General features: G+C 49.4%; 1 protein-coding gene across 1 annotated transcript in view; it reads right to left on the bottom strand.

Moving 5' to 3' along the window:
* ABTB2 (ankyrin repeat and BTB domain containing 2) overlaps window positions 1-25,570 on the bottom strand; it is a 126,167-nt gene that overhangs the window by 2,439 nt on the left and 98,158 nt on the right. Inside the window, exons 4-16 of the mRNA XM_061999427.1 lie at window positions 18,441-18,593; window positions 13,128-13,293; window positions 10,908-10,997; window positions 10,410-10,511; window positions 8,498-8,594; window positions 7,020-7,155; window positions 4,941-5,167; window positions 4,042-4,220; window positions 2,970-3,075; window positions 2,731-2,833; window positions 2,012-2,102; window positions 753-821; window positions 30-143 (exon numbers count right to left, since the gene is read on the bottom strand). Coding sequence (XP_061855411.1) covers window positions 30-143; window positions 753-821; window positions 2,012-2,102; window positions 2,731-2,833; window positions 2,970-3,075; window positions 4,042-4,220; window positions 4,941-5,167; window positions 7,020-7,155; window positions 8,498-8,594; window positions 10,410-10,511; window positions 10,908-10,997; window positions 13,128-13,293; window positions 18,441-18,593 — 1,633 coding nt within the window. The remainder of the gene's footprint in view (window positions 1-29; window positions 144-752; window positions 822-2,011; window positions 2,103-2,730; window positions 2,834-2,969; window positions 3,076-4,041; window positions 4,221-4,940; window positions 5,168-7,019; window positions 7,156-8,497; window positions 8,595-10,409; window positions 10,512-10,907; window positions 10,998-13,127; window positions 13,294-18,440; window positions 18,594-25,570) is intronic.

Raw genomic sequence — 25,570 nt, 5'->3', positions numbered from 1 at the left:
CCCCCCAGAGCCCTCCCTGGGGCACCTACCTTGGCATATTTATAGATGTGAACAGAGTTCTCCATGCTGATGGTCTGGGCACACAGGATCTCACAGTGTCTCTGGAGGCCATCCAGCTGGAACAGGCTGGCAGCTGACAGCAGCTAGAGGGGTGAGAGAGAAGCTATTTCAGATGGAGAGCCTTGAAGGGCTTTTAGGGAAGGGAAACAGACAGGAGTGATGATTTCCTCTCCAGATGACCTCTGACTGTCCCATTTAATGCTCGAGTGCTCACAGAAGAGCAGAAGGGTCACTCCATCCCTGGCTGAAGCGACAGAGGCTTGTTCCTCCTGCAGGAAGGGCTCTTGTGCCCCCCTCTGTCCCCATGACCTGTGAGCTCTCAGCTGCTCCAAGCCTGTTTAGGCTGTGGTGGGCCCCAGAGCTGCTGAACCACCCCCCTGCACCCTTCCTGAGCCCCACCAGCACTGCAGCACATCTGCTTCCTTCTCCCAGGACACAGAGGATGAGATGCAAAGGAGGCTTCCACCCAGCCCTGGGTACCAAAAGCACTGCAGTGACCTCCCCCCCTGCATCTCATGGGTGTGATACAACACAAGTGGCAGTTCTCACTTCCCAACAACTGTGTGTTTGGAGATCTGAAGCTCATTTCAAAGTGTTAGGAATGGCCCTGGATCAGAAGCTGCTTGTTAGCTCCTGGATTTCTGCCTCCCAAGCTCTGGTGCACGTGGCAGGATTGAGAAGCAAACACTCACCTCTAAGATATCAGTGGTGGGAATTTCCATGGATTCTGTTCCTCCATAGTACAAATACTGCATCAGCATCTGAAAGGGGCAGAAGGCCGGGATGGAGCTGCTGCCAGGGAGGCCTCAGGAGGCTGTGAGGGCCATGCAGCAGCCACCTCACCCTCCTGTGCTGCCTTCTCTGAGGGAAGGGCTGGGATTGGTGTTGAGCAGAGTGTCCCTCCCAGTGTCTGTGGTGCTGAGGTGTGGGCACTGCCTGCTGGGCCTGCCCTTGCTAACCAAAGCAAGCTGCTGGGTTTGTACAACAGAATCACAGAGGAGCAAAGCTGCTTTCCAGCAGAGCCCCGAGCATAACACAGCTCTGGTGGCTCAGCATCCTCTGTGCACGAGAACAGAGATGGCTGGAGGATGCCATCACCCCCTTGACTTCACTGGCCATCAACTGGCTTAATTCTGTCAAATATGTCACTGTCTGAATCCTTTTTGAGGTGTTGCTCTGGCCCCTGGAGCAGAGGTTTATCTGCAGCACCCCTTTTGATGTGCAAGTGCAGTTAAGGAGGTTTGTCTCGATACACTTTGTCTCATGGTTGAGCTGCAAAATTGGGGTGTCAGCTGTCCAAGACCAAACTTGTACAGTCCCCTCTCAAGTAGAACAAAAGTATCCTTAGGTCAACTTCAGCTACACCATCTCCTCTCTTCAGGTTTCCCTGCTCTGTGCCTGTCTTCCAAATCTGAAATGCAGATCTGGAACAAGAACTATCACATTCCACCCGCTTCTGGCTTTTGCTTGTGTTAAATGATCCACTTTCTCCCATCAGCAATGAGCCTCCTTCAGGTCTGTTACATATGGAAATGTCAGAAAAGCAAAGTGCAACCTCAAGTTGGAGCCTTTCTTGAAAAGGGATGCCACTGGCTTCTGCCATCTGCCTGGGGTTAGCAGGGAGCCAGAACTGTGCCTTTAGCTGGGCACAGCGTGGGAATGGCATCTTAAATATGAAAATGAAAGCACAGAACTGCCAGCTCCAGAAAGGAGGAGTCAGTCAGCTGCTTGGGAAAGGAGGAGTCAGCTGCTTGGGAAGACAAGACACACTGGAGGTTTCTGTTTCAAGGCTGGTTCAAGCTGAAAGCTTTTGACAAAGATCAGACACTGAGGTGTGAAATGAACTCCAGCTCTCCTTGGGGATCACCTGTGGTAGTTGAGCTTTGGCTCAGTCTTAGCTTCCAACTCCTGTGAGAAGGTGAATCAAGGAAGGGCAGAGGAAGTGACATACCTTGAAAATATTGTATTTCATGTCGCTGATCTCCACAGTCTTGCTGCTGTGGCTGGCAGGTTCTGTTTTGTTGGTCATGAGAGTCTTAAACCTGAGGGTGGGTGTAAGAGATGCCCCTGTCAGTGCTTCCCAAACCCAGCCAGCCTGAGGGGGGGAACAGGAGGAGTTTTCCCTCTTCTTGTTTGCAGGTGGAAACTGGAAAATGTTTCTTTCAACGTTGTGACAGTTGGTTTGGAGTTTGGGGGAACACATGAAGCTGTGTCTTGGGTCTGGTCCAATCCCACCCTACTGTAATAGCTGCAAACCAGTGCTGCTGTGGCAGTCACAGAGAAGGAAGCTGCCAGCTGCAGCGGAGCAGGTGAGGGCTGAGACTTCCAGGAACTGTGTGTGGAGCAAGGGTAGCTCTGGAGAGGGGAAGGCAGCCAAGGGCTGGGTGTATTCACTCCAACTACTGCACAAGTGTTTAGGGTTCATTACAGTCATGGCAGCAGAGCTCCAGGAATCTCCAGCACAGACTAGGAGCAGCTTGAAATACTCATCTTTGCTTTCCTACTATCCCTAAGGGTAGCAAAGACGATGTGGTTTGGTCCTGCAGACCTCAAGTCGGTGTGTGCAGTCCGTGTCCTCAGCAGCTGCTTTACTGCAGTGGGGCACAGAAAGGAGAGACTGAAGGGCCAAACCTTCCCTTAGCTCTGAGCTGTGGAGAGGGACTCACTCACCTGTTAGATGCAGTGACCAGCAGGACTTTGTGTGCATAGAACAGCTTCCCTTCCACCAAGAAGGTGACGTCAGACATCTCTTTGTTGTTGAGGAAGTGAGGATCTGTTTGGGGGAGGAAAACAACAAGTGAGTGGAGCAGCTTTTGAAACTGGCTGCTTTTAAAAAGCCACATTGGCAGGGAAGATGTCCAGGCTGTAAAGGGCAGCAGCTGGTGTGAGGGGAGGCGAGGGCAGCTTACCCAGGCGAGCCGGCAGCGTCTTGCGGAGCTCGGGGATGCTGGGGATGGGGCTGCTGCCGTAGCAGTGCGTGAAGATGGACGCGAGCTGCTGGTTGATGGAGTCGTTCTGGAGGGAGGAGGGAACAGGTATCATCCATGGCCATGGACTGAGCAGCTGTCAGACGTGCTGTGCCAGCTTACTTGGGGCTGACTGCAACTGTACTCCACTAGAATAACCTCCAAAGAGGGGGAGGAGGCAGGATCTGAGTGAGTGTGCACTGACCAACGGCTCATGGGCAAGGGAAGGAGTCCACCAGCAAAAGCTCATCCTTCCCCCTCTCTGCACAAGGTAAAGCCTTCATCACAGAATCTTAAGGCTTGGAAAGGACCTGGAAAGCTCATCCAGTGCAATGCCCCTGCCAGAGCAGCACCACCTAGAGCGGGGCACACAGGAACTCATCCAGCTGCGTTGGAATGTCTCCAGAGGAGCCTCCACAGCCCATCTGGGCAGCCCCTGCCAGGGCTCCCTCATCTCAACAGGGAAGAAACTCTTCCTTGTGTTTCTTTGGAACCCCTTCTTTTCCAGCCTGTACCCATTGCCCCTTGTCCCTGTGGGTGTTCTCATCAAGGTGGGATTTGGGTACCAGGTTCTGGTTCCTAGTCTGCAGCTGGTTTGAATGGGCCACTTCTAGCTCTTGTCATTTCAAGGCCAGTGACAAGGTATGTTCCTGAGGGCTCAGGAGCTCTGTGTACTCGGCTGCCCCTGGGTGCATTTCAAATGCATCCTGGCAGGAGACAGACACCCCCTGCTCCTGCTACCTCCCACCATCAGGGCCAGCAGCAGCTTCCTGGAATAGAACATGGTAGAGCCTGAGTGACCTTCTCTCCCAAATGAAATAGCTGAGGAGTGTCTTTGCTGAGAGGAGCAAATGCTTTCCTGGGCTGTGCACTTAGACAGATGCTGCCAGGCCTCTGGGACCCTAACCCAGGAGGGACACTGCCCAGGCCGTCCCCTGGGCCTCTTGTGCCCTGCCTCGTGCCACAGCAAAACCCAAGCGCTTGGTTTTGCTGCTCCTACATAACAAAGACTTACTTTGCTGGTTTTGAGGATGTCAAACATGAGCTGCAGCCCTTCCTGAACCAGCTCCTCGTTGTAATCCTCCTCCTTGATGGTGACAAACTCCCTCAGCAGGGTCTGCACGACCGAGTACCGTGACTGGCAGAAGGTTGTCCGCAGGGACTCGATCCACACGTGCAGCTTCCAGGGGACTCCTGCAGCCCCATCAAAAAGGACAGTGAAGGGTGGTGATGATTCACCTGCAGTAGCTGGGAGCAGACAGTCCTCCTGCTGTTCCTAACAGCAGATTGCTTTCTATCTTGATCCTAAAGATGCCTGAACTGGGTCACTGACAGACTGACTCACCTACAAGAGCAAAGCATTGGTACCGAGACCATACAGCTGGAACTATCTTGTTAAGGACAAGAACCTCCCTGCTGTGTATTGAGCTTCATGGTTAGTCAGAACTACACAAGAAACTGGAACAGAACCCATATAATAACAAACCTTTCCCAGCCAGGGGGTGAGGGCCCTTCTGCTTACCTGGAACACTCCAGGCACAGCAGCTTCCCAGCTTCTCTTTCCCACATTTACATCAAATGTATTCCTTTGCCTTAAACCATTTAATCTCTGATGTTGTCTCTGGTTGAGTCCAGCCTCTTTAACACTGAATTTCAGGTGTCAAGAGGATCTCACAGGTACCTGCTCCTTGCTTTTGCTACTTGGGAACAGAGGATCCAGCCAGAAGTGAGGGATACACCAGATCAGGAAATACCTTGTGAGGAGCCTTAAACACTCCTAAGTTAGCCAGCTGGGTCCCATAAGCTTGGGATAGCTTTGCAGTTGGGGTTACAGGCTCTCCAAGTGAAGGGGGCAGAGGAAAAAGCTTTTTAAACCTTTCAATGTGCCTGAAATGCTTCAAGTCAACACCTTACCTAGTGCCCTGAGCTCCATGGTGATGTCCACGTAGCCGTGCTCAGCGCTGTAGTACATGGCCTCCTGCAGGGCCTTCATCCGTGTTTTGCAGAGCCTGACCTGCCCCTCGCTGCAGCTGCCCTGGCTGGAGGTGTCACTCTCCACCCCTTCAGCCAAAATCTCCTCCAGGGACAGAACATCTCCCTTCAGCTGCTGGGGCTGCGTCAGCAGCTTGCGCAGCACGTTCCTGAGGAGGAAGAAGAAGAGATTTGCTTAAAGGAAGCAGCAGCAGCTCAGACAGGACTGTGGAGGTTTGGGCTGAGGGCTTGGTAAATAGTAATTCCCTGGGGAAGGGGCTGAGGGAATGGAAGTGCTGAGGCTGGAGAAGAAGAGGCTGAGGGCAGCCAGCAGCACTCTCTGACACTCCCTGACAGGAGGCTGCAGAGAGCTGGGGTTGGTCACTGCTCCTGCGTGACAGGACAAGAGGCAACAGGCTCAAACTGCACCAGGGGAGGTTGAGGCTGGAGCTGAGGCTGAGCTGTTTCTCTGAGAGGGGTGTCAGCCCCTGTGCCAGGCTGCCCAGGGAGCTGGGGGAGTGCCCAGCCCTGGAGGGATCCCAAAGCCGTGGCTCAGTGCTGGGCTTGGACTCCAGGAGCTTGAAGGGCTTTTCCAGCCACAATGAGTCTGTGATTGTGTGATTCCATAGCCTGGCACAGAAGCACACACAGCTCAGTGTGGTAACATCTGAAGCTCAACAGACACTGGTAAATTTGCTGCAGCCAGCCCTTGCTGTTCTCCCCAGGGTCCATCTTCACGCACCACTGTGTTGTTTTAGTTCCTGTAATCAGGCAGTAGAACCATAAAACCTGATAGTTCTGCATCACCAACCCCAGGGAGGACTCTTCTGGTGTGGAATTTCACACAGCAGTTGCAAGAAGGAGCCTTCCCTGTTTGTGTCCTTGGTGTCCTCAGGGGCAGCTGGAGCCAGCTGCAGCAGCATTCCCACCCTGTTTCCCTGGTAGGAGGCTCAGTTGCCACTAGCTGGTGCTCTCTTTGCACCCACCTCACCCAGTTTGACCAAAAGCAGGTGATTTTGTGCTGTAGGGTCACCCTGCCCTAGCCAAGGGGAGAACAAGCCTTGAATTCCACAGTTGGCATGGTTAGATGGGGCAGGAGATTGTGGCAGAGGAACAGGCTGGGAACAGAACAGTGTTGTTGGGGTTTTACTCTATCCACAGCTGCACCAGGCTGTCCCACCTTGGCAGGGTTTGGGCCCCATTTGAGCCAGGTGTGGCTGTACCTGGAGGTGCAGTTTTGGCCCCACTGTAGAGCACAGCTGTGTTCAAGCAAGGTTGGCAACCCTTTCCCATCCTGGAAGGGCCAGTGGGGCTGCTGCCAGACCCTCTGGACATCTCTCAGCCCATCTCCATGGCTGGTTTCAGGCCTGCTTTAATTGCTACCACTTTTGTTCTGGGAACAGAAAGACTTCTGGGATGAGTTTGTAGGTGATGTCTTCTCTCTACATAACTACCCTGAGAACAGGTTAAAAGCCCAGGCTGTCTGAGCATTGCAGTGCCAAATCTCTTGGTCAGCCATCCAACAACCAGACATGCAGCCAACTAAAGTTTTCCCACAGATTATTTTTGCCACCTTAATGGGATTAGTTTCTGCCTCACAGTGTGAGCCACAATCTCATAACCTAACCCCAGGCTGAACTTAGTTTGCTCCCATCCAGCCTGGAACCATCTCTGGCTGCTGCAGAGCTAGAGCTGCGAGTGAGAGGACAAGCAAAAAGCAAACAAGGAGCTTACTGTTGCATTGGTACCTTTCTTTTCTCAAGGTTAGAGCTGCTGAATAATGAAAGGCATCATTTTTTTCTCAAAGGGATGTAACAGAGAGCAACTGCCAGTTCCAAGACTCCCCCAAAACAGTCTGAGAAACTGTGGCATTAAGAGGGAGCTCTAGCAGCATGGTCTTCACCCCATCTTCTGAAGTGCAGAGGGGATTTGGGTATAACATGTGTGACCTGAAGTCACCTGGCAGACCTCCAGTGACAGCCCTGTGCAAACAAAAGCCCCTGGAGATGGACAGAGCCTTACCTGTGCCCGTGGGCAGCGGAGTGGCTGAAGCAATTCATGTCCTCGTGAAGCGATGAGGACACGCCGTTGACCTCCAGCATACTGAGGAGTGGATCAGCCCCTCTGCTCAGCAGTAAGCTCACCAGCTCGTAGTTCCCTGGGGAAAACATGGACATGAGGGTGATTCCACATCCCTTACCCCTTTGAAAGCATGTAACAGAGACTGGGACCAGGCCTTGGACCAGCAGCAGGATGTCAGAGGGGCCTGAGGCTTTGTAACCTCTCTGGGACAGAAACAGTCACTAAGCACTTAAATTACTGAGTAGCACACCACCAGCTAGAGGCAGAGGACAGAGAATGCTTCCAGTACACACCAGCAGAGACCTTTGCAAGCAGTTGCACTGACAAGTGTATCAATGCAGCCCCCATTCAGAGCCCCAGAATCCCCACTGCTGGGGGCTGGAAGGGCCCTGCAGAGCTGCCCCAGCCCCTGCTCCAGCAGCTTCCCCTGGCTCAGGGGGCACAGGAACGTGTCCAGCTGGGGTTGGAAACCTCCTGAGAAGGAGCCTCCACACCCTCCCTGGGCAGCCTGGGCATGGATAAGGGTCCCCCTGAGCTCAGGCTTCTCTCCTGCAGCTGAGCAGCCCCAGGGCTGCAGCCTTTCCTCCTCACACACATGTCCCATCCCCTCAGCATCTTGGTGTCCCTGCACTGGCCTCTCTCCAGCACTTCCCTGTCTCTCCTGAGCTGGGCAGCCCAGCACTGGACACAGAACTCCAGCTGCAGGTTTCCTTCCCACCATTTGTGTTTGAGCAGTGGCAAGAGACCCCACACAAGGAGGCTCTGTCAGCAGGAGGGGAGGAGGCTGCTTTGTACCCCTTCACTTCAGCTTAGAGCCAGAGACTTGTCCTCAGAAATGCACCAAAATGAAGCAAAAAAAGTAAACACAGAGGGGAAAGGTGCTGAAAAAGGAGAGGAACTTTTAGGCTAGTGCAGACTTGCTCACAGAATGCCAAACTCTTCTCCTGGCAGCTAGAAGCAAAGCAGAACTGTAGTTAATAAATTAATAGGACATTTGTAGATATATCACAGAGCACTTATTTTTCCCCAGGCACAATTTAAACTTGTTAACTTTTGCATTGGAAGTTCAGATCCACAACATGCCTCAGCTAGACCTGAGCTGGCTGAGGTTTCTGACAGTGGAAGGGCTTGTTGCAGGCAGCTTGCCTGGGGAGGCTGTTGGCATGAGCTACGTGTTGGGACTGGCTGCAGGAGCAGACACTCGTGTAGTGCCCAGCAGGCTCTTGCCAGGTGAGGAGAGCTGGTGGCTGCTGCCAATCCACATGGGAGAAGGGAAGAAAAAGGCTGAGTTTTTAGTAGGCAGCTCACTGTGCAGCTCATTTGTATCCTCACTGTACCCACAGGGCCTCAGAGTGCAGCACAGAGTGTCTCAGGCACCAGACCCACGTGTGATGGGTTATTCTGTGCCTGGAGCTTACCTGCTGCTGAGGCCAACTGAAGAGGAGTCTCAGCATAGTTGTCCTCCCCACTGTTAACAGCAGAGCCCTCAACGTGGGCACCAGCATCCAGGAGCAGCTGCAACAGACACATGGGAGAGGAGGAGGTGAGAAAAAGAGCAATTCAGAAAGACAAAACACAAGAGGCTGTGTGTTGGAGAGGAAAACCAGCAGATGCACAGTGAAGGGTGCAAGCACACCGAGGCACCAGCTCACAGGATAAACTCCTCTTGCACATCCTTGCTGAGCCCTGGGCTAAAGCCTCCACTGGAAGGTTAATTTAGAGTTCTCTTCTTTCTTGCTCTCCTGTGCTCTCCATAGTGAGCTGATGCTGGAGAGGTGCTCAGCTGGCAGCTCAGAAAGGAATCACACCCTTCCCCCCTCCTTTTGGAGTCTCCTTTCTGACCATGGCTGTGTAATTTCCCAGGCTCCAAGGAGCTCTGCAATCAGAGCAGCTCCTCAGTGCAGGAAGTCCATCTTATTTAGCTTCATGCTGTGCTCAGGAAACAATTCCTGCAGGGAATTAGCCCTGGAGCCCAAACATACCTCCTGGTCTCTCAGCCATGGAGCCTGTGTGGGGAGGCAGCTGCAGGGATTTGGCTTTCACTGCACGCACCCAGCTGCTCCTGAGGGAAATGACCCCTCTCACACATGAAGGGGAGCAAGTTGCAAGATGATGGGGACCTTTTATGGCCAGGTTGGGCTGGCACACAGCATTGGGATGCCCAGACACCGACACAGGTGCTGCCCCTGGCTGAGGATGAGGATGAGCCCTGCTGTGCATCACCTGCACTTTTCCATGGGTGTAGGAGTTCACCTGGCTGACACTGGCAGGACTCACCCCTTCCAGCCAGCCTCAATCAATGATGACCTTGGCACTGAGATATTCACAGTTTTAACCCTCAAACCTTTTACAGAGCACAACTGCTGGGTTTGTTCCTCTCGAGACACCAGCTATTCCATGCAAGGACTGCCCAGCACACCTTAACTGCAAAGGGGATTTTATCACCAATTTCAGCATAAGCTGCCATCTCTAAGAGTTGTTGAATGAAACAAACCCATGTCATCTTTAAAACACAGTGGGCAGTGCCAGTGCACCAGGAGCTTTGGTCTACTTGGCTGCAGCTCCTGGGAGAATCACACACTTATCTCCCAATTGAATTAAAGCTGCCCTGGCAGTGGAATTCCAATCTCTCATTCTTTACAAACATACACAAAGAAAGGAGTGTGTACAGCCTCTCTTTTACTTACAGCTGAGGTTTATCTTCCCTTGGAGCAGAAGGTAAATTGACTCTGTGCTCTAATCAGTTTGGGATTCCTCATGAAGGGTTCCCAGGACTCTGCCCTCCCTGTTAATTCCTCCGAAAAAGGAGCTGGGAGGATGTGAGAGGCTCAACCCTCATGAGAGCTTCAACCTTGTTCATGCACTTCTCAGGGATTATAAAGCAAGTTCCAGCTGATTTGCTGCCATTGGAGCAGAAACCAGCACACACATCATTTCTGCAGATGGAACTGTATAAACCAATTGCCATTTGATGGCAGAAGGCACCTGATGGAGTAAACTGCCTGCAAGCCTCCCCACGAAGCACTGCTCTATCTAATGCCAGAGCAATGGCTGTGCAGCGTTGTTCTGGCTGTGCTGAGCCATGCACCAATATGGAAAGCAAAGGGAAAGAAGGAAGCATATTGTGTTCTGTTACTAAGGCCTTGCTAGGAATTGAGTCACCAGCAGCTCCCCAAGACCAGCGTCGGTCCCGTCTCCCCGTCTCCCCACCGTGCCATTTCCCACTGGTTTTCTAAGGCTTCCAGCCAGGGCCTGTGAGAGACCTGTGCTCAGAAGCCTCAGGGTGTGTGTCCAGGGAAGACTCCTGGCCAGGGGCTTTGCTGTGCTTACCTGGACGACAGAGATGTGGCCGTGCAGCACGGCCAAGGTGAGGGCGGTCCAGTGGCGGCTGTCGGGGTGCACGGACGGGAAACGCGGCGAGGCACCGGGCACCTGCGGGGAGGCAACCAGCACTTACCCCCCCTGCACACCCTGCCCTCAGCTTTCCACCTGCACAGAACTGCACTTCTCACTGTGACAGCCCCAGGGAATGGTAACTGAGGCCATTTAGAGAACTGCCCTTCTCCTAGGGCAGCTCTTCCAGGACGAAGCCTCTTCACCCGCTCCGTGCCTATGAGACTTGCCAGTGCCAGTCACAACTTGGAGCCACTCCCTGCTCCAAGAGGTTCTGAAGGTTTTCTTCCCCTTCCCAAACCTCACTTCTGAAAGAAGTGACTTGCCCAGAAGCTTCCAGAAACAAAGCCTTCAATTGCTAGGAGAGGTTTCATACCTGCTCTTGGTAGTTTAGAGATGAAGAATTAAGGGGAGAAGGTCTCTTTTGTTACTCACTGGTATGTCTAAATTTGCTCCAGCATCTATAAGCATTTGGACCATGGCTTCATCTCCAGCAGCACAGGCATACATGAGTGGGGTCATACCCTTCAGGAAGAAGAGAAAACAAGTTATCTTCCTACACCTATCAAGGGTGGAACTGTGACAGGCAGCATGCAGGGACAGCACACACTTATATGTGCAGGGATAGCACACCCTTATATTCAAACCCTTCTGCTCTCCATGTGGACAAAACATCAGAGGGACAAGACTGCAAGAATACAAAAGACACCACTGAAAATCCCAGCCCATGCTGGCCACAGGTTGTTTGAGCTTTCTCAAGTGTGCCAAAAAGAGAAAGAGCATTTCTTGGCTCATTTGTAGCCAGAGGAACTGAAAGCAGAAAACACCACCAAAATACACAAGGTGAATTTATTTGGCAACGTATCCCCATTGCTGAAATCCTGTTTGCCACAATATTTCAGTCTCATCAGTCTCTCTCCCTCCTTAACCAGCAAACCACGATGGTTCAGAGATGAACTGTGAGAGAAATGAGCCCTACTTGCCCAGTTCATTCCACAAGTAGCCAAGGACAGAAAGGACACGGCCTGGTAAAATCCATTCTTGCTCATCTCCTATGGTTTGCCTCCCCCCCCCAGTTCTTGTGATTGAATTTTTCACAGGCAGCATCTCTGCTTCACCTTTAGAGAGGGACAAGGAGGGTAAAACAGAATGGCATCTCTCATCTTGTGTCTGCAAAAGCCTCTTTTCAAAACAGCCACAATGGCAAGTTTCCTGCATTTGAGGCACTTGCACACATCTGCAAAGGTATTTCAGGCTGAGTTTGGCTTTTGGGGGAGCTTGGGAGGATCCACTCTCATGATAGAAAAGTAAACTTAACTGAGAATTCAACTGCCCCAGTCAGGGCTCTGTAACTGTGTACAGATCCTATACCTTTCCCTTCGCTTTTACATCAGTTGTGCGTTCCCTGCTTGTTCCTCAGCATGCAAAGGGATGAAGAGATTGTTGTCCTCAAACCCTGTGGAACCTGAGTGCTGTTTGGTGTGTTAAGAAGACTCATCACACCCAAAAGAAATCAGGCTATATGAAGTGAGCTTCCCAGCTGCCACTGTCCAACATCCTACCCTGTGACAGGACAGAGACATCGTGCCCAGGTCAGTTTTCCCAAGTTTGGGCACACTGGCTTTGGCTTCTTCACAGAAAAGGCAAAGCAGCCAGCTGCAAAGTCCAGATTTGGTTTCCTATTCCAGCCATGGCAGAGTTGGTGATGAGGCAACTGCATACCTAGATATAAGCTTGTGCAGGAGTAGCTTCTGCATGTGTTTGTGTGCACACTCACACTCCCTTTAAACCTCCAGGATGGTGGAAAGCACCAGGGAAGCTCTGGCAGTTTCAGGTCTGAAATGCTACTGCAGTGAAATGCTGCCTATGAGAAAACCTCTCTACTGGAACATAAACCCTTCCTACTGCTGAAGAGCCTGTTGTTTCTGGGATGTGGCAGCTCACCCTCCTTGTGACAGCTGTAACAAGTGTTTATTTAGGGGAGTTGAGTTGTGTTTATTAATTGAAAGCATTGAGTGATGCCCCAGAGAACAGACTTTGCTGTTACTTGATGAGACTGACAAGGAGAAGCAGCTAAAGACCCTCCAGACTGCCAAATCCCTGTGGTTCAATGGAGCTGCACAGGGAACAGGTCAAAATGAAAATACACCAGCACAATGGACTTTGAAGGAGGTCAGTCCTGCCCCACACCACTGCTACCAGGCTTCTGGGTGCCTGTTCCTACATGCCAGACCGTGCTGAGAAGATGGAACTCACTTGACACCTTAAAAGCCATCAGACAGTAACACCTCTAGGTCACTCATCACTGACCCAGACTGGATTTGGGCTGTTCAACCAGAAGAGTGTCACTGGCACAAAGCCACTTTGTCTCTGCATGAAGCTTTTCCATCCACAGCCCGTGTATTAAGCTGCCTCCCATCAGTGTCTGACAGCCCAGCCACACAACAGACTGACATTCCAGCTGATAAGCAAACAATTCACTCCAGGCCTTGAGTGGCTTTTGGGAGGGTTGGTTTTGGTTTCCAAGGGATACTAAAACACGAGCTAGAATAAGAAAAGCCTTGGAGAGACAACTAACACGACCTCGTGTATTGATTTCCCACACGGACAGGAACGTGCACAGTTGGTTCATGCAGAGCATGTGTGTGGCCATACCTGATCATCCATGGTGTTCACCCCATCAGGGCCCAGGGCATCAATTGCTTGGTTGATCAGATCTGTCCTGCCACAGTTTAACATTCGGAAGCCCAGATCCTGCTGGAATCTTTCAGTGGCAGCCTTGGCATCCAGCCTCCGGAAGGAACTGAAGCAGCATTCGGGTCTGGGAAGGACAGGAGTCAGGCTTAGGAACTGTCATGGGTTTACCTCTCATATACCTTCCCCACCATGCAATCATTTCTGACAGATCACTCATACTGGAGGTGAAAGTTGTAGCTCTCACAGTAAGCACAGGTAAACACTTCAGAACCCCCAAATAAACGGGTGTCCAAGGAGAGAAGCCTCAGTGGTGCCCTCCTCCAAGGGAAGGCAGGATGAAATCCTTATTCCCCATCAAGACTGGTAGTTTCCACCAGCCCCTCACTACAGGGGTAGGTCTGGCCCAGGTACTGCTTCTGCTACATCTTATGCAGCCAAAGGAGAAGGGGTTGGCCCATGGGATGTGGCAGTGCCACAGCGGGCTCTGACTGTGCTGTTGATGTGGGACTCGTGTCAGGGGCTGCAAACCTGCAGCAAACAACTTCCCTTAGTTCTGCTTCTCACTAAAAAAAACAACCCCATCAAAACCCAGATGGTTGAAATAATTAGCTGTCTATATTCTGGATATCAGGTTTGTATTTCCCTGGCTGTTCCAGGACAGTCCAAACAGATACAAAAACATACTGCAAGGAGGAGACAGAGGTGGAGAGAAAGTGGCTCATAAGCCAGCAGTGCAGTTGTAGGATGAAAGCATCATGCTGTTTGCCAGCCTGGCTGTCATTTTGGAACAAAAGGCATTTCTGAAAGGAGATGATGACCCTTATTCTTTTCTGGAAGAGAAAATGATAGTCTTTTTAAAGGATGAAGTCAAAATCCCACTGAGGCAGTGGAACATTCCCACTGCGCCCACAGAAGGGAGGGAGTTAACGTTTCTCTGAGGCTCTGGGAAATCCTTACCCTTTAGATGACTATCTAACCACCTTTATCTCATTTGGAAGGAGCCCAGGGATGACTCAAAGTCCTCTGCTTATCTGCTCAGAGACTTCTGAATTCCAAACCTGGACATGCATCCCCTTCACTGAAGAAACACAGCCAAAGTGGAGGTGTTTCCTATCTCAGCTAGGCACTGATACTGCTGCCCCTTTGATGTTATTTCAGGGTGAATGCCTTCTCTACTTGCTGTCTGGTTTTCAACACAGGCTCTTGTGCAAACTCTCACTGAGATATCAGCCTGCCAAATGAGAAAAATGAGATTCTTCCATTGTGGCTACCTCTCTTCTGGGAATGGCCTCTTTGCATGGCCTGCCAGACAACCAAAGCACCCATCACTCAGTGCAGCACACTCAGGATGATTCTTACATCCATTGTAACTCAGATGGTTATTTTTGAATGCTTCAGAGCTCACATTGGTGGTAAATGACAAATGGTGAGCAGATGCTGTGAACAATCTGCTGAGTTAACAAAGGTGTCCCCCCCCAGCCTGGTGACTGGTCACATTGTACAGGGGAAACCAGCACCTCCCAACAGCTGCTTTGAGAAAGGAGCTGCACCAGGGTACAATTTGGGGAACAGTCAAAGGGACAGTCTCAGAGTCAGTGGCTCTTAAATAGAATGTGTCTCTGGGGCAGCTGAGTACGTCAGAAGACAAGACCTCAGATATTAGGACACATCCAGTACAGAGCACAAAAGGACAGTAAGGCAAAAGGCTTGATAAATTCTACAGACATCAATCCCAGAGCTAGGCTAGTCAACTAATAACCTTGTTCTGCTAAGCTAATGGCTGCAGTATCATGATGCCACCATCTGATGGCCAGTGTGATGCAGTGAATTTGTGTCATAATGAGAAGAATTCTATGCAAAAAACCCAGGCAAAATAAAACGACCCCACTTGAAATCCAGTGAAGCTCAGGGAACAAAAGCTTTTCAGGGGATGGTACCTGTCCTTGTACATTGCTTCTGTTTTGCTAGCAGACATGATTCCACCTCCTGCTCTTTACAGGCACTGTTGGAGCAAGGCTGGGGGGGACAATCCACCCAGGAGCCCTGCACAGCCAACAGTGAACCAAACCAGTGGCACAGAGCTGTGGGAGAGCCCCAGCAGGAAGGTGGGCTGCAGTTCTTGGTGCAGGGCTGCCAGGAGGCCAGCTCAGCTCAGACAATGAACTTGGCAGTTTTAATTTGTGAGCTTTCCTCCTGGGGGACCTGCAGGCTCAGCCCATGCAGGAGCTCCTGGACACTTGCTGCTCTGTAACAGCAGCTTAACAGCTCTCTCTTCTATCACAGAGTGTGATAAAAGAGCATCCTACCAGAGCTGGGAGAGCAGAGCCCACACATGCACAACTGCTGTGCAGCAGCTGTAACCACAGCAGGTTTTCCAGATGGGAGTTGTTAGGCTGAGGAGAGCAGAGGCAAACTCCAGGCTTCCTGGGCTGAGGCTCCCATGGACACCCAGCTCAAGAACTGAAGGTGAACTGAGAGACATGGGGAGGAAGAGCCCAGAGAGAAGGGAATGGGGTAGGGCTGAGGTCCAAGTTTGGGATGGGACAGCTTGAAGAGGGAGCAGGAGTCTGGTGTGCTCTTTGGGTTTCCTAAGCAGCAGCTGTTAATAGAACTCCTGGTAGGGAGTGAGTGAAACTCTGCCTGCAGAAAGCAAAAAATCATCATCTTTAAAAAGCAGTGAGAATAGTGTGTGAGAATAAAAAGTGTGTGAGAATAACTTAAAATCCCAGCACTTGTATTTCATTAGGTGGAAAAGAAACACAGTTCCCTTCAGTCTACCCCTTCCTCACTTGTACCATCATTTAACCAGTAACAACTGGTGAGTCCTGAAGAGGTTTGTAATTGTCTGGCAAACAGAAACTGAGAGCATCCTGTTAGGCTTCATCCACTAAGACACCAAGACTTGGTGTGGAAGACTATCCTGCCCAAGCAGTCTGTGTCAGAGAATAGACAGGAGAGGTCTGAATTTCAGGTTATACTAATTATACTCTGTTCTTCTGCACAACTCCTCTTTCAGGGATTTCAACACACCCTACCTGATGCCTCACCAGTCCAAGGCACTATCATTACATGACTTCAGCCTGTGCATCATAAGCAAAAGGGAGCTGCCATTTGCCTGCAGTCACACAGCAAGCCAGGGCTAAATTTGGCTTCAGTTCCACAATTGCTTTTTCCCTTAAATGTGCTGTAATGGCCAGATACAAATGACTGCTGTAAAGGATCACAGAGAGGAAATGAAGCAACTGCTCTCTCCTTAAGCTTTCTTTCCCCCTGCTAGTTTAAATCTTTCATGCAGCAAAATGACAATGCTCTTTCTCTTGTACCACGTGTCAGAGGGCATCCTTACACCTCTGAAAACTCAGGCAAGACAGTTCAGAAGGAACACTTGGTCAAGCTTAAGCTTAAGTTGTGGCCTCTCTTACAATGATGATGTGTGTTGCTTCAAAGCAGAGGTTGTCTCACCTGCAGGGAATGCCCCCTGCATACACACCCCTGGGGGGGAACAGGTTGTTGAGGTGAAAGGTGTGAAAAGATCTTGGTTTTCTTACAGAATTGCCATTGTTTCTGTGAAACAACAAACTGGACAGAAACCTGGAACACACCCCTTCCCTGGGCTGCCCCTGCTAACCCTTAACCACCCAGCAATTTCATCTTCTTACATTGCTGAGGCCCTTTCTAAGCCTGCTTCTTGCTTTTACTTACTGCTTACATCTTTTTGGACCTCCTGGGTTTCCAGTAAGACTTCACTTCACTTCACAGCTGTATCATTGTGGCTTCAGTTTGAAGTTACTGAGATGAACTCCATTTCCACAGAGGCTCTCTCTAAGTGTTTCCTTTGAGCTCACATCAGGAGCAAAATCAAACACCCAAATCCCAGCCCTTTCTTAAGTTAAACAATCTATAAAGGACTACCTGTGCTTTCTGTGTTAATGTGCACAAAGAACCCCCAGTGCAGAGACAGAGCAGGATGCCTTTTGCATTCAGTTTTGAAATCAAAAGTGTTTCTAAAGGAGAGGCTGAAAGAAAAACCATGAAAGCCACTGGGAATCCTTGTGATTCTCTTGGTCTCCTGCAGTACTGCTCAGCAAAGAATTGCAAAGGTTTTGGCAAGCACTAAGCACATGTGTAAAATGAGTTCAGCCTGGGTGAAGCTGCCTACACTTGCACCTATCATCCACCCATAAGCCAGAGAAGCCTGTGCATTGACACAGAGCACATGTACACTGGCAGAGACAAGGGACAAGAGAAGTGTTCCTAGACCACATGTACAGCTCCAGCTTTGTGGAGGCCAAGTCCAAGTTCAGCTGCTCCCTTCCAGCCTGAAGCCAAGGGGTGTGACTGCCTGCTGAGGATCACCTGTGTGATTCCACCTGTGAAAAAGCCTGGCAGCACTCAGTCACTGGGGTATGAGGTCTCAGGAGACAGGCAGGGATGGAGAGCTGAGAATAAGACTGGGAGTCAGCTGCAGCCAACAAACCTGATTGCACCAGCATCCTCAGCAAGGAATTCAGCTTTGCACTGGGTTCTGGGGGTAATAAGCACTGCCCTTTGACTTACACATGAAGATGTGGCAAAGAGCAAGAGTCTGCTTGGCTGCCAGAAGGAAAAGGTGAAAACCAAGAGAAATGGATCCAGGGCTCTTGATTAAAAGCCTCTCCTTGCTTTTGTTGTTTGTGGAAAAAGAATTCTAAGAGCAAGGGGATGTTTTTGTCTTTTCAGGTGATTGTTTCATTACTTAAGGGCATGATAAAAGTTTTACTTATTGTTATTAACGTGTCCCACCCACTTCTTGAACCCAAAGGTACATGGGGGACAAACTGCACCCAGGAAACAAGAATTGACTTTGTACTAAAGCTCAGGATCTAGCCCTGATATCAAAACCAGTGCCAATGACAGCAACTTAAAAGACTAAAACACCTACAGTGTGCTAATGATAAACCCCTGGTCAACAGATACATGAGGAGAGGCAAAGGGTACTGATACTTTTCAACAAGGTATGTCAAAAAGCACAGGATAATCTTGTAACTCAGGCTAAGGCAGAAACCCCCTCAATGTTTGTCTCAGTCCTTCTCTGCTCATTCTTCCTACATAACCTCTGGCAAGACACAGTCTTTTTACCTCCGTTGGCCCCAGTTTCTTTACCTCTTGGTAAAGGCTAAACATGTGTTGCCTGGATGGTATTTTGAGCTCTGGCTTGTGTGAAACACAGTAAGGAGACTACTGGAAGAGGCTACAACCCCTCCAGCTGCTTCTGAAGCTGAGGGCACGTACTTGAGCTGCCGGGGCTCGCAGTCCAGGCCAGGCAGGAGCAGTCTGGCCGTCTGCCTGATGTCGTCGCTGTCCACGGTCAGACTGCGCCGGTGCTCAGCGTAGGTGATGGCCACCCTCATCCACTCCATCAGCGGGGGCAGGAGCATGAAGGGTCTGTGCAAAGGAGACAAGAAAGCCATCAGAGTTATGGTCTGCAAGCTGGTGAGCAGAAGCTTGAAGCACACTCCGTGGCACGCTGGTGGGAGGCTGGCACGGATCAAAGCCACCTACAGAAGCAAACTCTGTCCCCCCTGTGCTCGGTGAGACTGGCAGCTCCCAGGAGGTGGAAGGGACAGGAACTGCTCAGCCTTGGTTAGCTGAGCTGCTGCTCACCCAAACCAAGGTCATGCCAGGACATGTTGGTTTTGTGCAACACAGTTTTGTGGCAAACGGGGCCAGACTGAATGGAAGGGACCTGCTTCTGCTATTGGTAGCTACAGGTCAGGATCCCAAGGGCAAGTGGCCAATGCTTTGTTTTCATAGACTCACTGTGGCTGGAAAAGCCCCTTTAAGCTCCTGGAGCCCACCCCTTGCCCAGCCCACTACTGACCCACAGCCCTCAGCACCTCAGCACCATGGCTTTGGGATCCCTCCAGGGCTGGGCACTCCCTGGGCAGCCTGGCACAGGGGCTGACATCCCTCTCAGGGAAACAGCTCAGCTCCAGCTCCAGCCTCAACCTCCCCTGGGGCAACCTGAGTCTGATTCCTCTTATCCTATTACTACTTATTTAGGAGCAGAGATGAACCAACCACCTCCCAGCAGCCTCCTGTCAGGGAGCATCAGAGAGTGCTCCTGACTCCCTTCAGCCTCCTCTTCTCCAGCCCCTCAGTGTCTTTCTTGCAGTGAGAGCCCCAAAACCAGCTCAGAAGTGCTCTCATCTCAAGGGTGAAGCTTATGTAATAATTGTATCTGTTGTTCTAAATAATCCACATGTACAGGCTGCTCCCCTGCTTCCTCAGGAACACTGAAAGCAGCCTTAATGATCTGAAACTTCAATTAAACCAGGTTAACTCACTACCACCTCCACTGATCTTTTTGCTGCATTATCACTATCCAATGCCTTTTCACATCCTACATTTCATGCCTCTATGTTTTTGCACTACCAACCCTCTCAACCACAGCAGAACTGTTGCAGCTGTTTTAATGGGACCAGTTTTGCTAGGGAGGAATGAGCAGAATCAAAGAACAACTAAGATGGAGACATCTCTGTGCAAGAACAAATGCACAACGTTGCTTCAGTTGTAAGCAATTTGTGGGGAAGCCATCTAGCTGTTCCTAATTTGTAAGGCATGCAGTACACTGAGGTTCTCCTCTACATAAAAGGTTGCAGGGCAATAAAGGAATATAAATAAGGTGATAACAACAGCCATTTCTGCTTATGAAGAATGAACATAGCACTGACATTGCACAGGAATATATGGGTACCATAATAGTCTCATACAGAACATACCTCATCCATTCTCTCAATATCCAGGCAGCCAGATCTATTATTTGCTTGTTTTTCCCCCAAGGATTCCTGCCACTGAAGGTGCCTGCTGGAACTGAAAACACCTTTTCTGTCTCCAGTAACTAATTTAGCAATGATGAAAAAAACCCCAAAAAGCCCTTTTTTGCTTAAGCACTCAAAAGAAAATCAACTGAGGGAAGAAAGTCCCAATTCCTTTACAAAGTTCAGAGAAAGAGAGAGATCCAGAGCAGAAAATACAACATGATTTCAGCATTAATGAAAGCAGCTGAACCCATGACAGGCATTTTCCAAGCTCTGTGTGTAGATGTGTGTGCACATAAATGAGCATAGTAAGAATATGCAGCAGCAACCCCCTTAGAAACCATTTCTCAGTAATAGGATTTGCCAGCAGAACTCCCTTTGTGTGACTTTGAACATCCTTCAGGGTGCAAAGGCTCCAGCTCTGGCCACGTGCCATCTATTTCCATTTGCCAGTTGCAAGGTGCACTCCAGAACACTGCCCTTGCCTCATCACAAAGCCACTATTTTCCCTTCCACTCCTTCTCTGAGCACTGAAGCAGCAGCTACAAAATCAGAGGTCCTTTCAAGCACCTGATCCAGCCTGGATTGCCAATGCAAGAGTGTTTTTAAAAGGACAACTACTTACTGCTTTTAGCTGTTTACTTCTATGTCAAATAATCAAAAGATCAGGGTTGCTGCATTCATCACTTCAAAAATTACCCAGCAGCTCATCACCTGAAAGACTTTCTGGAGGGTCCAGCTTGAACCCTCCAACTCATTTGTGCTTTCTAACTTGTCCCAGACACATGGGGTGGGATGAAATCCCTCCAGCACAGCCAATCCATAAGGGAAAAGCAAAAATCATCAACAAGCATTGGGGAGATTCCTCTCAGTCTGCTCCAGAGAGCTTCAATCCAACAACAGAGGTGTTTATAGCTTTGAAATTCAGGCACCAGAATGAAACACTCCAGATTAGATGGGGTGAACAGCACAGGAGCAATGGAAATCTCACCTTACAAGTGAGTAGGTCTACCACATTTGTGGTGGAGAAGCCTTTCAGGCACCATCATAGCTGCCCTGCCACTTTCATAGTGGAAATAGTGCTGCAGGGAGAACCATGTGGCTTCAGCACAGTCCTGATCATCTCACCAGGTAAGGAGGCAAACCTTGGTAGCTGTTACACACAGCACTGGGCAGCCAGACACTGTGTCAGGCACCAGAAAACACCATCGAGTCTGCACCAGAAATAACACGTGTCCTGAAGCAACAGCCATGCTGCACAAAACTCAGATGTGCCAGGGTTATGAATGGCTTGCAGGCACAAGCACACCTTCCATGTTGAATCTTGATGGGTTCTCCAAAGGCTCAACAGGCTGTGGGGTCACCCTGTGTCCAAAGCACAGCAGACTCTAGACTGCAAACACAAGTGTCAGGAAGGGAAGAACGATTTGACTGTGAGGCTGCCCAGCGAGGGTGTGGAGGCTCCTTCCTTGGAGGGTTTCAAGAGCTACCTGGATATGTTCTTATGTGACCTTATCTAGATGGACCTGCTTGAGCTGGAGGTTGGACTGGACGATCTCTAAAGGTCCCTCCCAACCTCTACCATTCTATGAAGGACACTTCCCTTGTCTTCCCTGCTATCTTCATTTGTCCCAACCCCACCACTCACATCGTGGTGCAAGTTGGATGAATCATTCATCAGGAGCAACTATAATGGCTTCAGTTTCTATTTTGCTCTACAACTTTTACTTCTCTTGGAAATACCTAGCTTGAGGATGGCCTTTCAATTCTCTGCCCTCAAATACACACACTCTTCTTTCATCCACTTCTTCACTCAGCCCACGTGGCCATGCTTGTGGGAACAAGCTCTGTCTCACTCTGCTCACTGACACTACAGCAGCTAAGCTGTGATTATTGCCTGAACTGAGCAGAGAGATGCAGTTCAGCTGAATGAAACACCAACACTGGGTTGTAATGCACTCAAAATAAATGCAATTCTTCTTTTTGTAGAAAATAATGGCAATTATCAGCCCTGTGGCCCTTCACCTGATGTCTGTCTGCCTCTAGGGAAACACTGAGCATCTCACAGGCTGAAAAACACTGGAGGAGGGGAGAACCTTTCATGGAAAATTAACTGGGAGATGCTTCAAGCTAAAGAGTTCATTTCTGCCTGTGCCCTTCTGACAGTGCCATGTTCTGTAATGTGCCTTTTCCTCTGGACTTTCTGACATTTAGAAGCATTTGGCAGCTCGTTAAATTCTGCCCATGAAGTGATCCAGCCCTGGCAAAGTGGCATGCTCACAGCCAGCAGTTCAGCAGACACACACACTCTCTGATACCAGTGAATGTCACCATTGCTCTGTTCCTTTTCTTGCCATCAAGTTGTCTTTGAGTGATGCCACATGTAAACTGGGAAGTACCCAGCAATGTAAAATGGACACTGCTCATCTACTGTACACCCTGGAATCACTGTCATGCCTGATATGGTCATGTCCTGGCAATATTTTATCTACAGGTCCTTTGAAGTTTGTGACCTGATCTAGGAGGACCTGCTTTAGCAGGAGAATTGGACTGGATGATCTCCCTTCCATCCCCTACAGTTCTGTGATTCCATTCAGAACTGGACAGCCACTCTGTTTCCAGGGGCATCAGGTTGGAGCTGGCTGAGATGTGCTCTGAGAAAGAACAGACTCCACCATGGGCTTTTGGATTTAGACATAACTGAGAAGTGTGGTGGCAGCAGCACCTGGCAGACAATTTATAGCAAGCTGTAACTTTATTCCTGGCAAATGTACCACACTCATTTGATTAGAATGGCCCAGGACGTGACCAGCATGTGGGGATCATGTGCAGCAGCCCTTGAGGAGATGCTGTGGGGTCACAATGAAATTACTCCCCAAAACAGGCTCTTCTGAGGATTTATAACAGCCCTGAGGACAAGACATTTTTGGGAGAAGGAAGATAATTATGTGCAAAAAAGGAGACCTCCCCAAGTGTTAGAAAATCGTGTCATCCTTCCTCTGCACTGAATGCTGGGGCAATGCACTTGGAGCTTGACTTTCAGAGCTGGGGAACACCTCACCTGCTATCTCAGATGAAAACAGCAGGTTTTCAAGCCAAGCTATCAAATTCCTCCCTCCCCAGGAGGGTGCAGTGACAAGACTCCAAAAGAAAGGAGGAGCAAGGCAGAGAGAAGATATTTTCCCTGCAGATATTGCCTCTTTTCTCCTCCTCCACTGTTTTTTTTGGTCACTTCTTGCTTTGCTGCAGCAAAACAAAGAGGGAGCCAACGGTCACAGCAACATCAAGAAAGAAAAACCTTGTTCTTCTAAACAAGGATCTCCTTCTTCTAGAGCAGGGAGGAAAATATAGCAAACACATGCACAGACAGCGTCCCACTCAGCCTGTCCCATGGTCTTCTAACCAGTTTGACTGAAGAAGCTTTCTCTTCCCTTCATTTGCTAACATTTTAAACACATGTAACCTTTAGCATCCCAAAACACATGTAAATATCAGAGCCTAATGGTCAGAATAGGGTAGGTCATGATAATCCCCCCATATTTGATGTACTGAAACTACACAGAGGCTGTGTGCAGAACAGAATGCCAAATCCTTAAGAGATCATTGGGTTGGGGGTTTTTTGCAAGGCACTGGAAAGAGATGAAAGGCTTTCAGTGCAGTGAGCCAGTGTTTGGGTTTAACACAAAGAGGGTAAAATGGGACTGAACCATAGAGTGACAGAGCTCTAAGTCACTAAGGGAGTTAAGAACAGTTATAGGAAGCTATAGCACAGTTTCACCTCTTCTCCTTTGGGTTTATTTTAAAGGATGAACCTTAAAAGTCACAGAGATTACAGAGAAGGGAGTGACATGACTAGCAGAGATACTGGGAGTGATTGGCAGACTGCTAAGCCAAGCAGGCTTTGCCACAGTTCTTCAAGGCTCCCAGTGCAGGGTCCTGGGGAACTCCCCAGACAATGAGCAGAGCTATGTAAGGGAAAACCAGGTGGAATAAGACTGCACCAAAACAGTGAATCATGTAAGGAAGGTGGCTAGGAGAAGATGCATGGTTTGAAGGTTACACCAAGATGGAAAAATCCTAAGGATGGCAACAGTCAGAAAGAAGACAGAGTCAAGTCTCATGGACTGCAGAAGGGAAAAGACTCTGAGGCAAGACAGAGCATCCAAAACCTAAACCATGTCACAGTGACGTGGGAAACAGTGGCACAGGTACAGTGTGGCTTCTCAAACACTGAAGCCCTCTTCAAGCTGCAGGAAAAACAAATAATCTCTGGTGTATAATTATGTGTGACTAAAAGAACAACAGAAATTATGATTAAAGAAAAAAAGCCCCACAAAATCTTTGCTCCAAAACACAACCTGCCTAAGTTTGGAGCCATTCCTTTCAGATTCACAATATTTCACTGAGTATGCAATAAACCTCCCAGGTTTACAGAGGAAAGGTCAGAATTACTATGCTGGATCAGAATCAAGGATTCAGCTCAACAAGTGCCACGTCTTTCGAGGCAAACAGCCCCAAATCTTCACAGAAGAGGAGGGAGAAATTTAATCACAGCTAACTGGCCCAAATAGAAAAGTTTTCTTCTCTCAAGAGTTCCCTTGAAACAACAACTGGCTCACATCTCAGCAGATAAGACATCTCAGATTTTAGTGGATCATTATCAAGTTACTAAAGGTCTTGGCTTGGCTATGCCATGACCCTAATTTCCACAGTTTAGCAAGCTGTCCTTCAGTCAGACACCAGCAGCATAAAAGACATCTGGATAACATTATACTTACTGGGATCCTTTCTCTACTGGATCTGCCTTCACTCTGCTTATAGAGCATAAAACGGTACCAGAATGGTTTAAATCTAGAACTGGCAGCTCTGATCTTTCTCAGCAGTCCTAGTAAGCATAGAAATGTCACCTTTTCTGCCCTTGTCTGCACACTTCACTTAGAAATCAGGTGCTCCAGCAGACAGGTTTTACTTCATGCTAAGTGCAAATCAAAGTCAAGCTCACAAACCCTCCCACAAAGCAATCATTAGGAACTCACCATGGATCTTAAAGACCCTCAAGTCTAAGGTTCATTTCTTATAATCCCATTTTACAAACTTTCCTTTGACAACAGGGAAAAGATTGTGTTTTCAGGCAGAAAACAAGTACTTGTGCTGCTCTGGAATGTGCCATATGTCTCATTAGAAAAACATCTTTGGAACATCTGGATGCTGTGGCAGAAGGAACTCTTGGCTTCCAGACAGACAGAAAACAATTCAAACCAACTTAAATTGTATGTAGTTGATGATAAGAGTCAGATAGCACATACACAATAGTATTAAGTACAACAATATGGTCATAGTTATGTGGCCAAGGATGTGAGTGACTTGCATCTGCCTGCCCCAGATGCACAGAGAGCTGTTTGATCCCTGATGGGCACTGAGCACCATCACCTCAACACAGGAACCGTGGAGGAAGGGAAACCACAGATCGTGCTCCTCCCAGCTCCTCAATGCCCTAAAACTCTCCATAAGCTGAAAAGTACTGCAGACATCTGGGAGATGAACTGTTCTTGCATGACTCTGGACCTAACTGCAGTCATGACCTCCATTAATATACAGCTG

This window comes from Colius striatus, chromosome 7, assembly GCF_028858725.1.
Source record: "Colius striatus isolate bColStr4 chromosome 7, bColStr4.1.hap1, whole genome shotgun sequence".
Classification (NCBI taxonomy): domain Eukaryota; kingdom Metazoa; phylum Chordata; class Aves; order Coliiformes; family Coliidae; genus Colius; species Colius striatus.
Note: the sequence above shows the minus strand (reverse complement) of the source record. Positions and strands in the feature narration are given on the sequence as shown.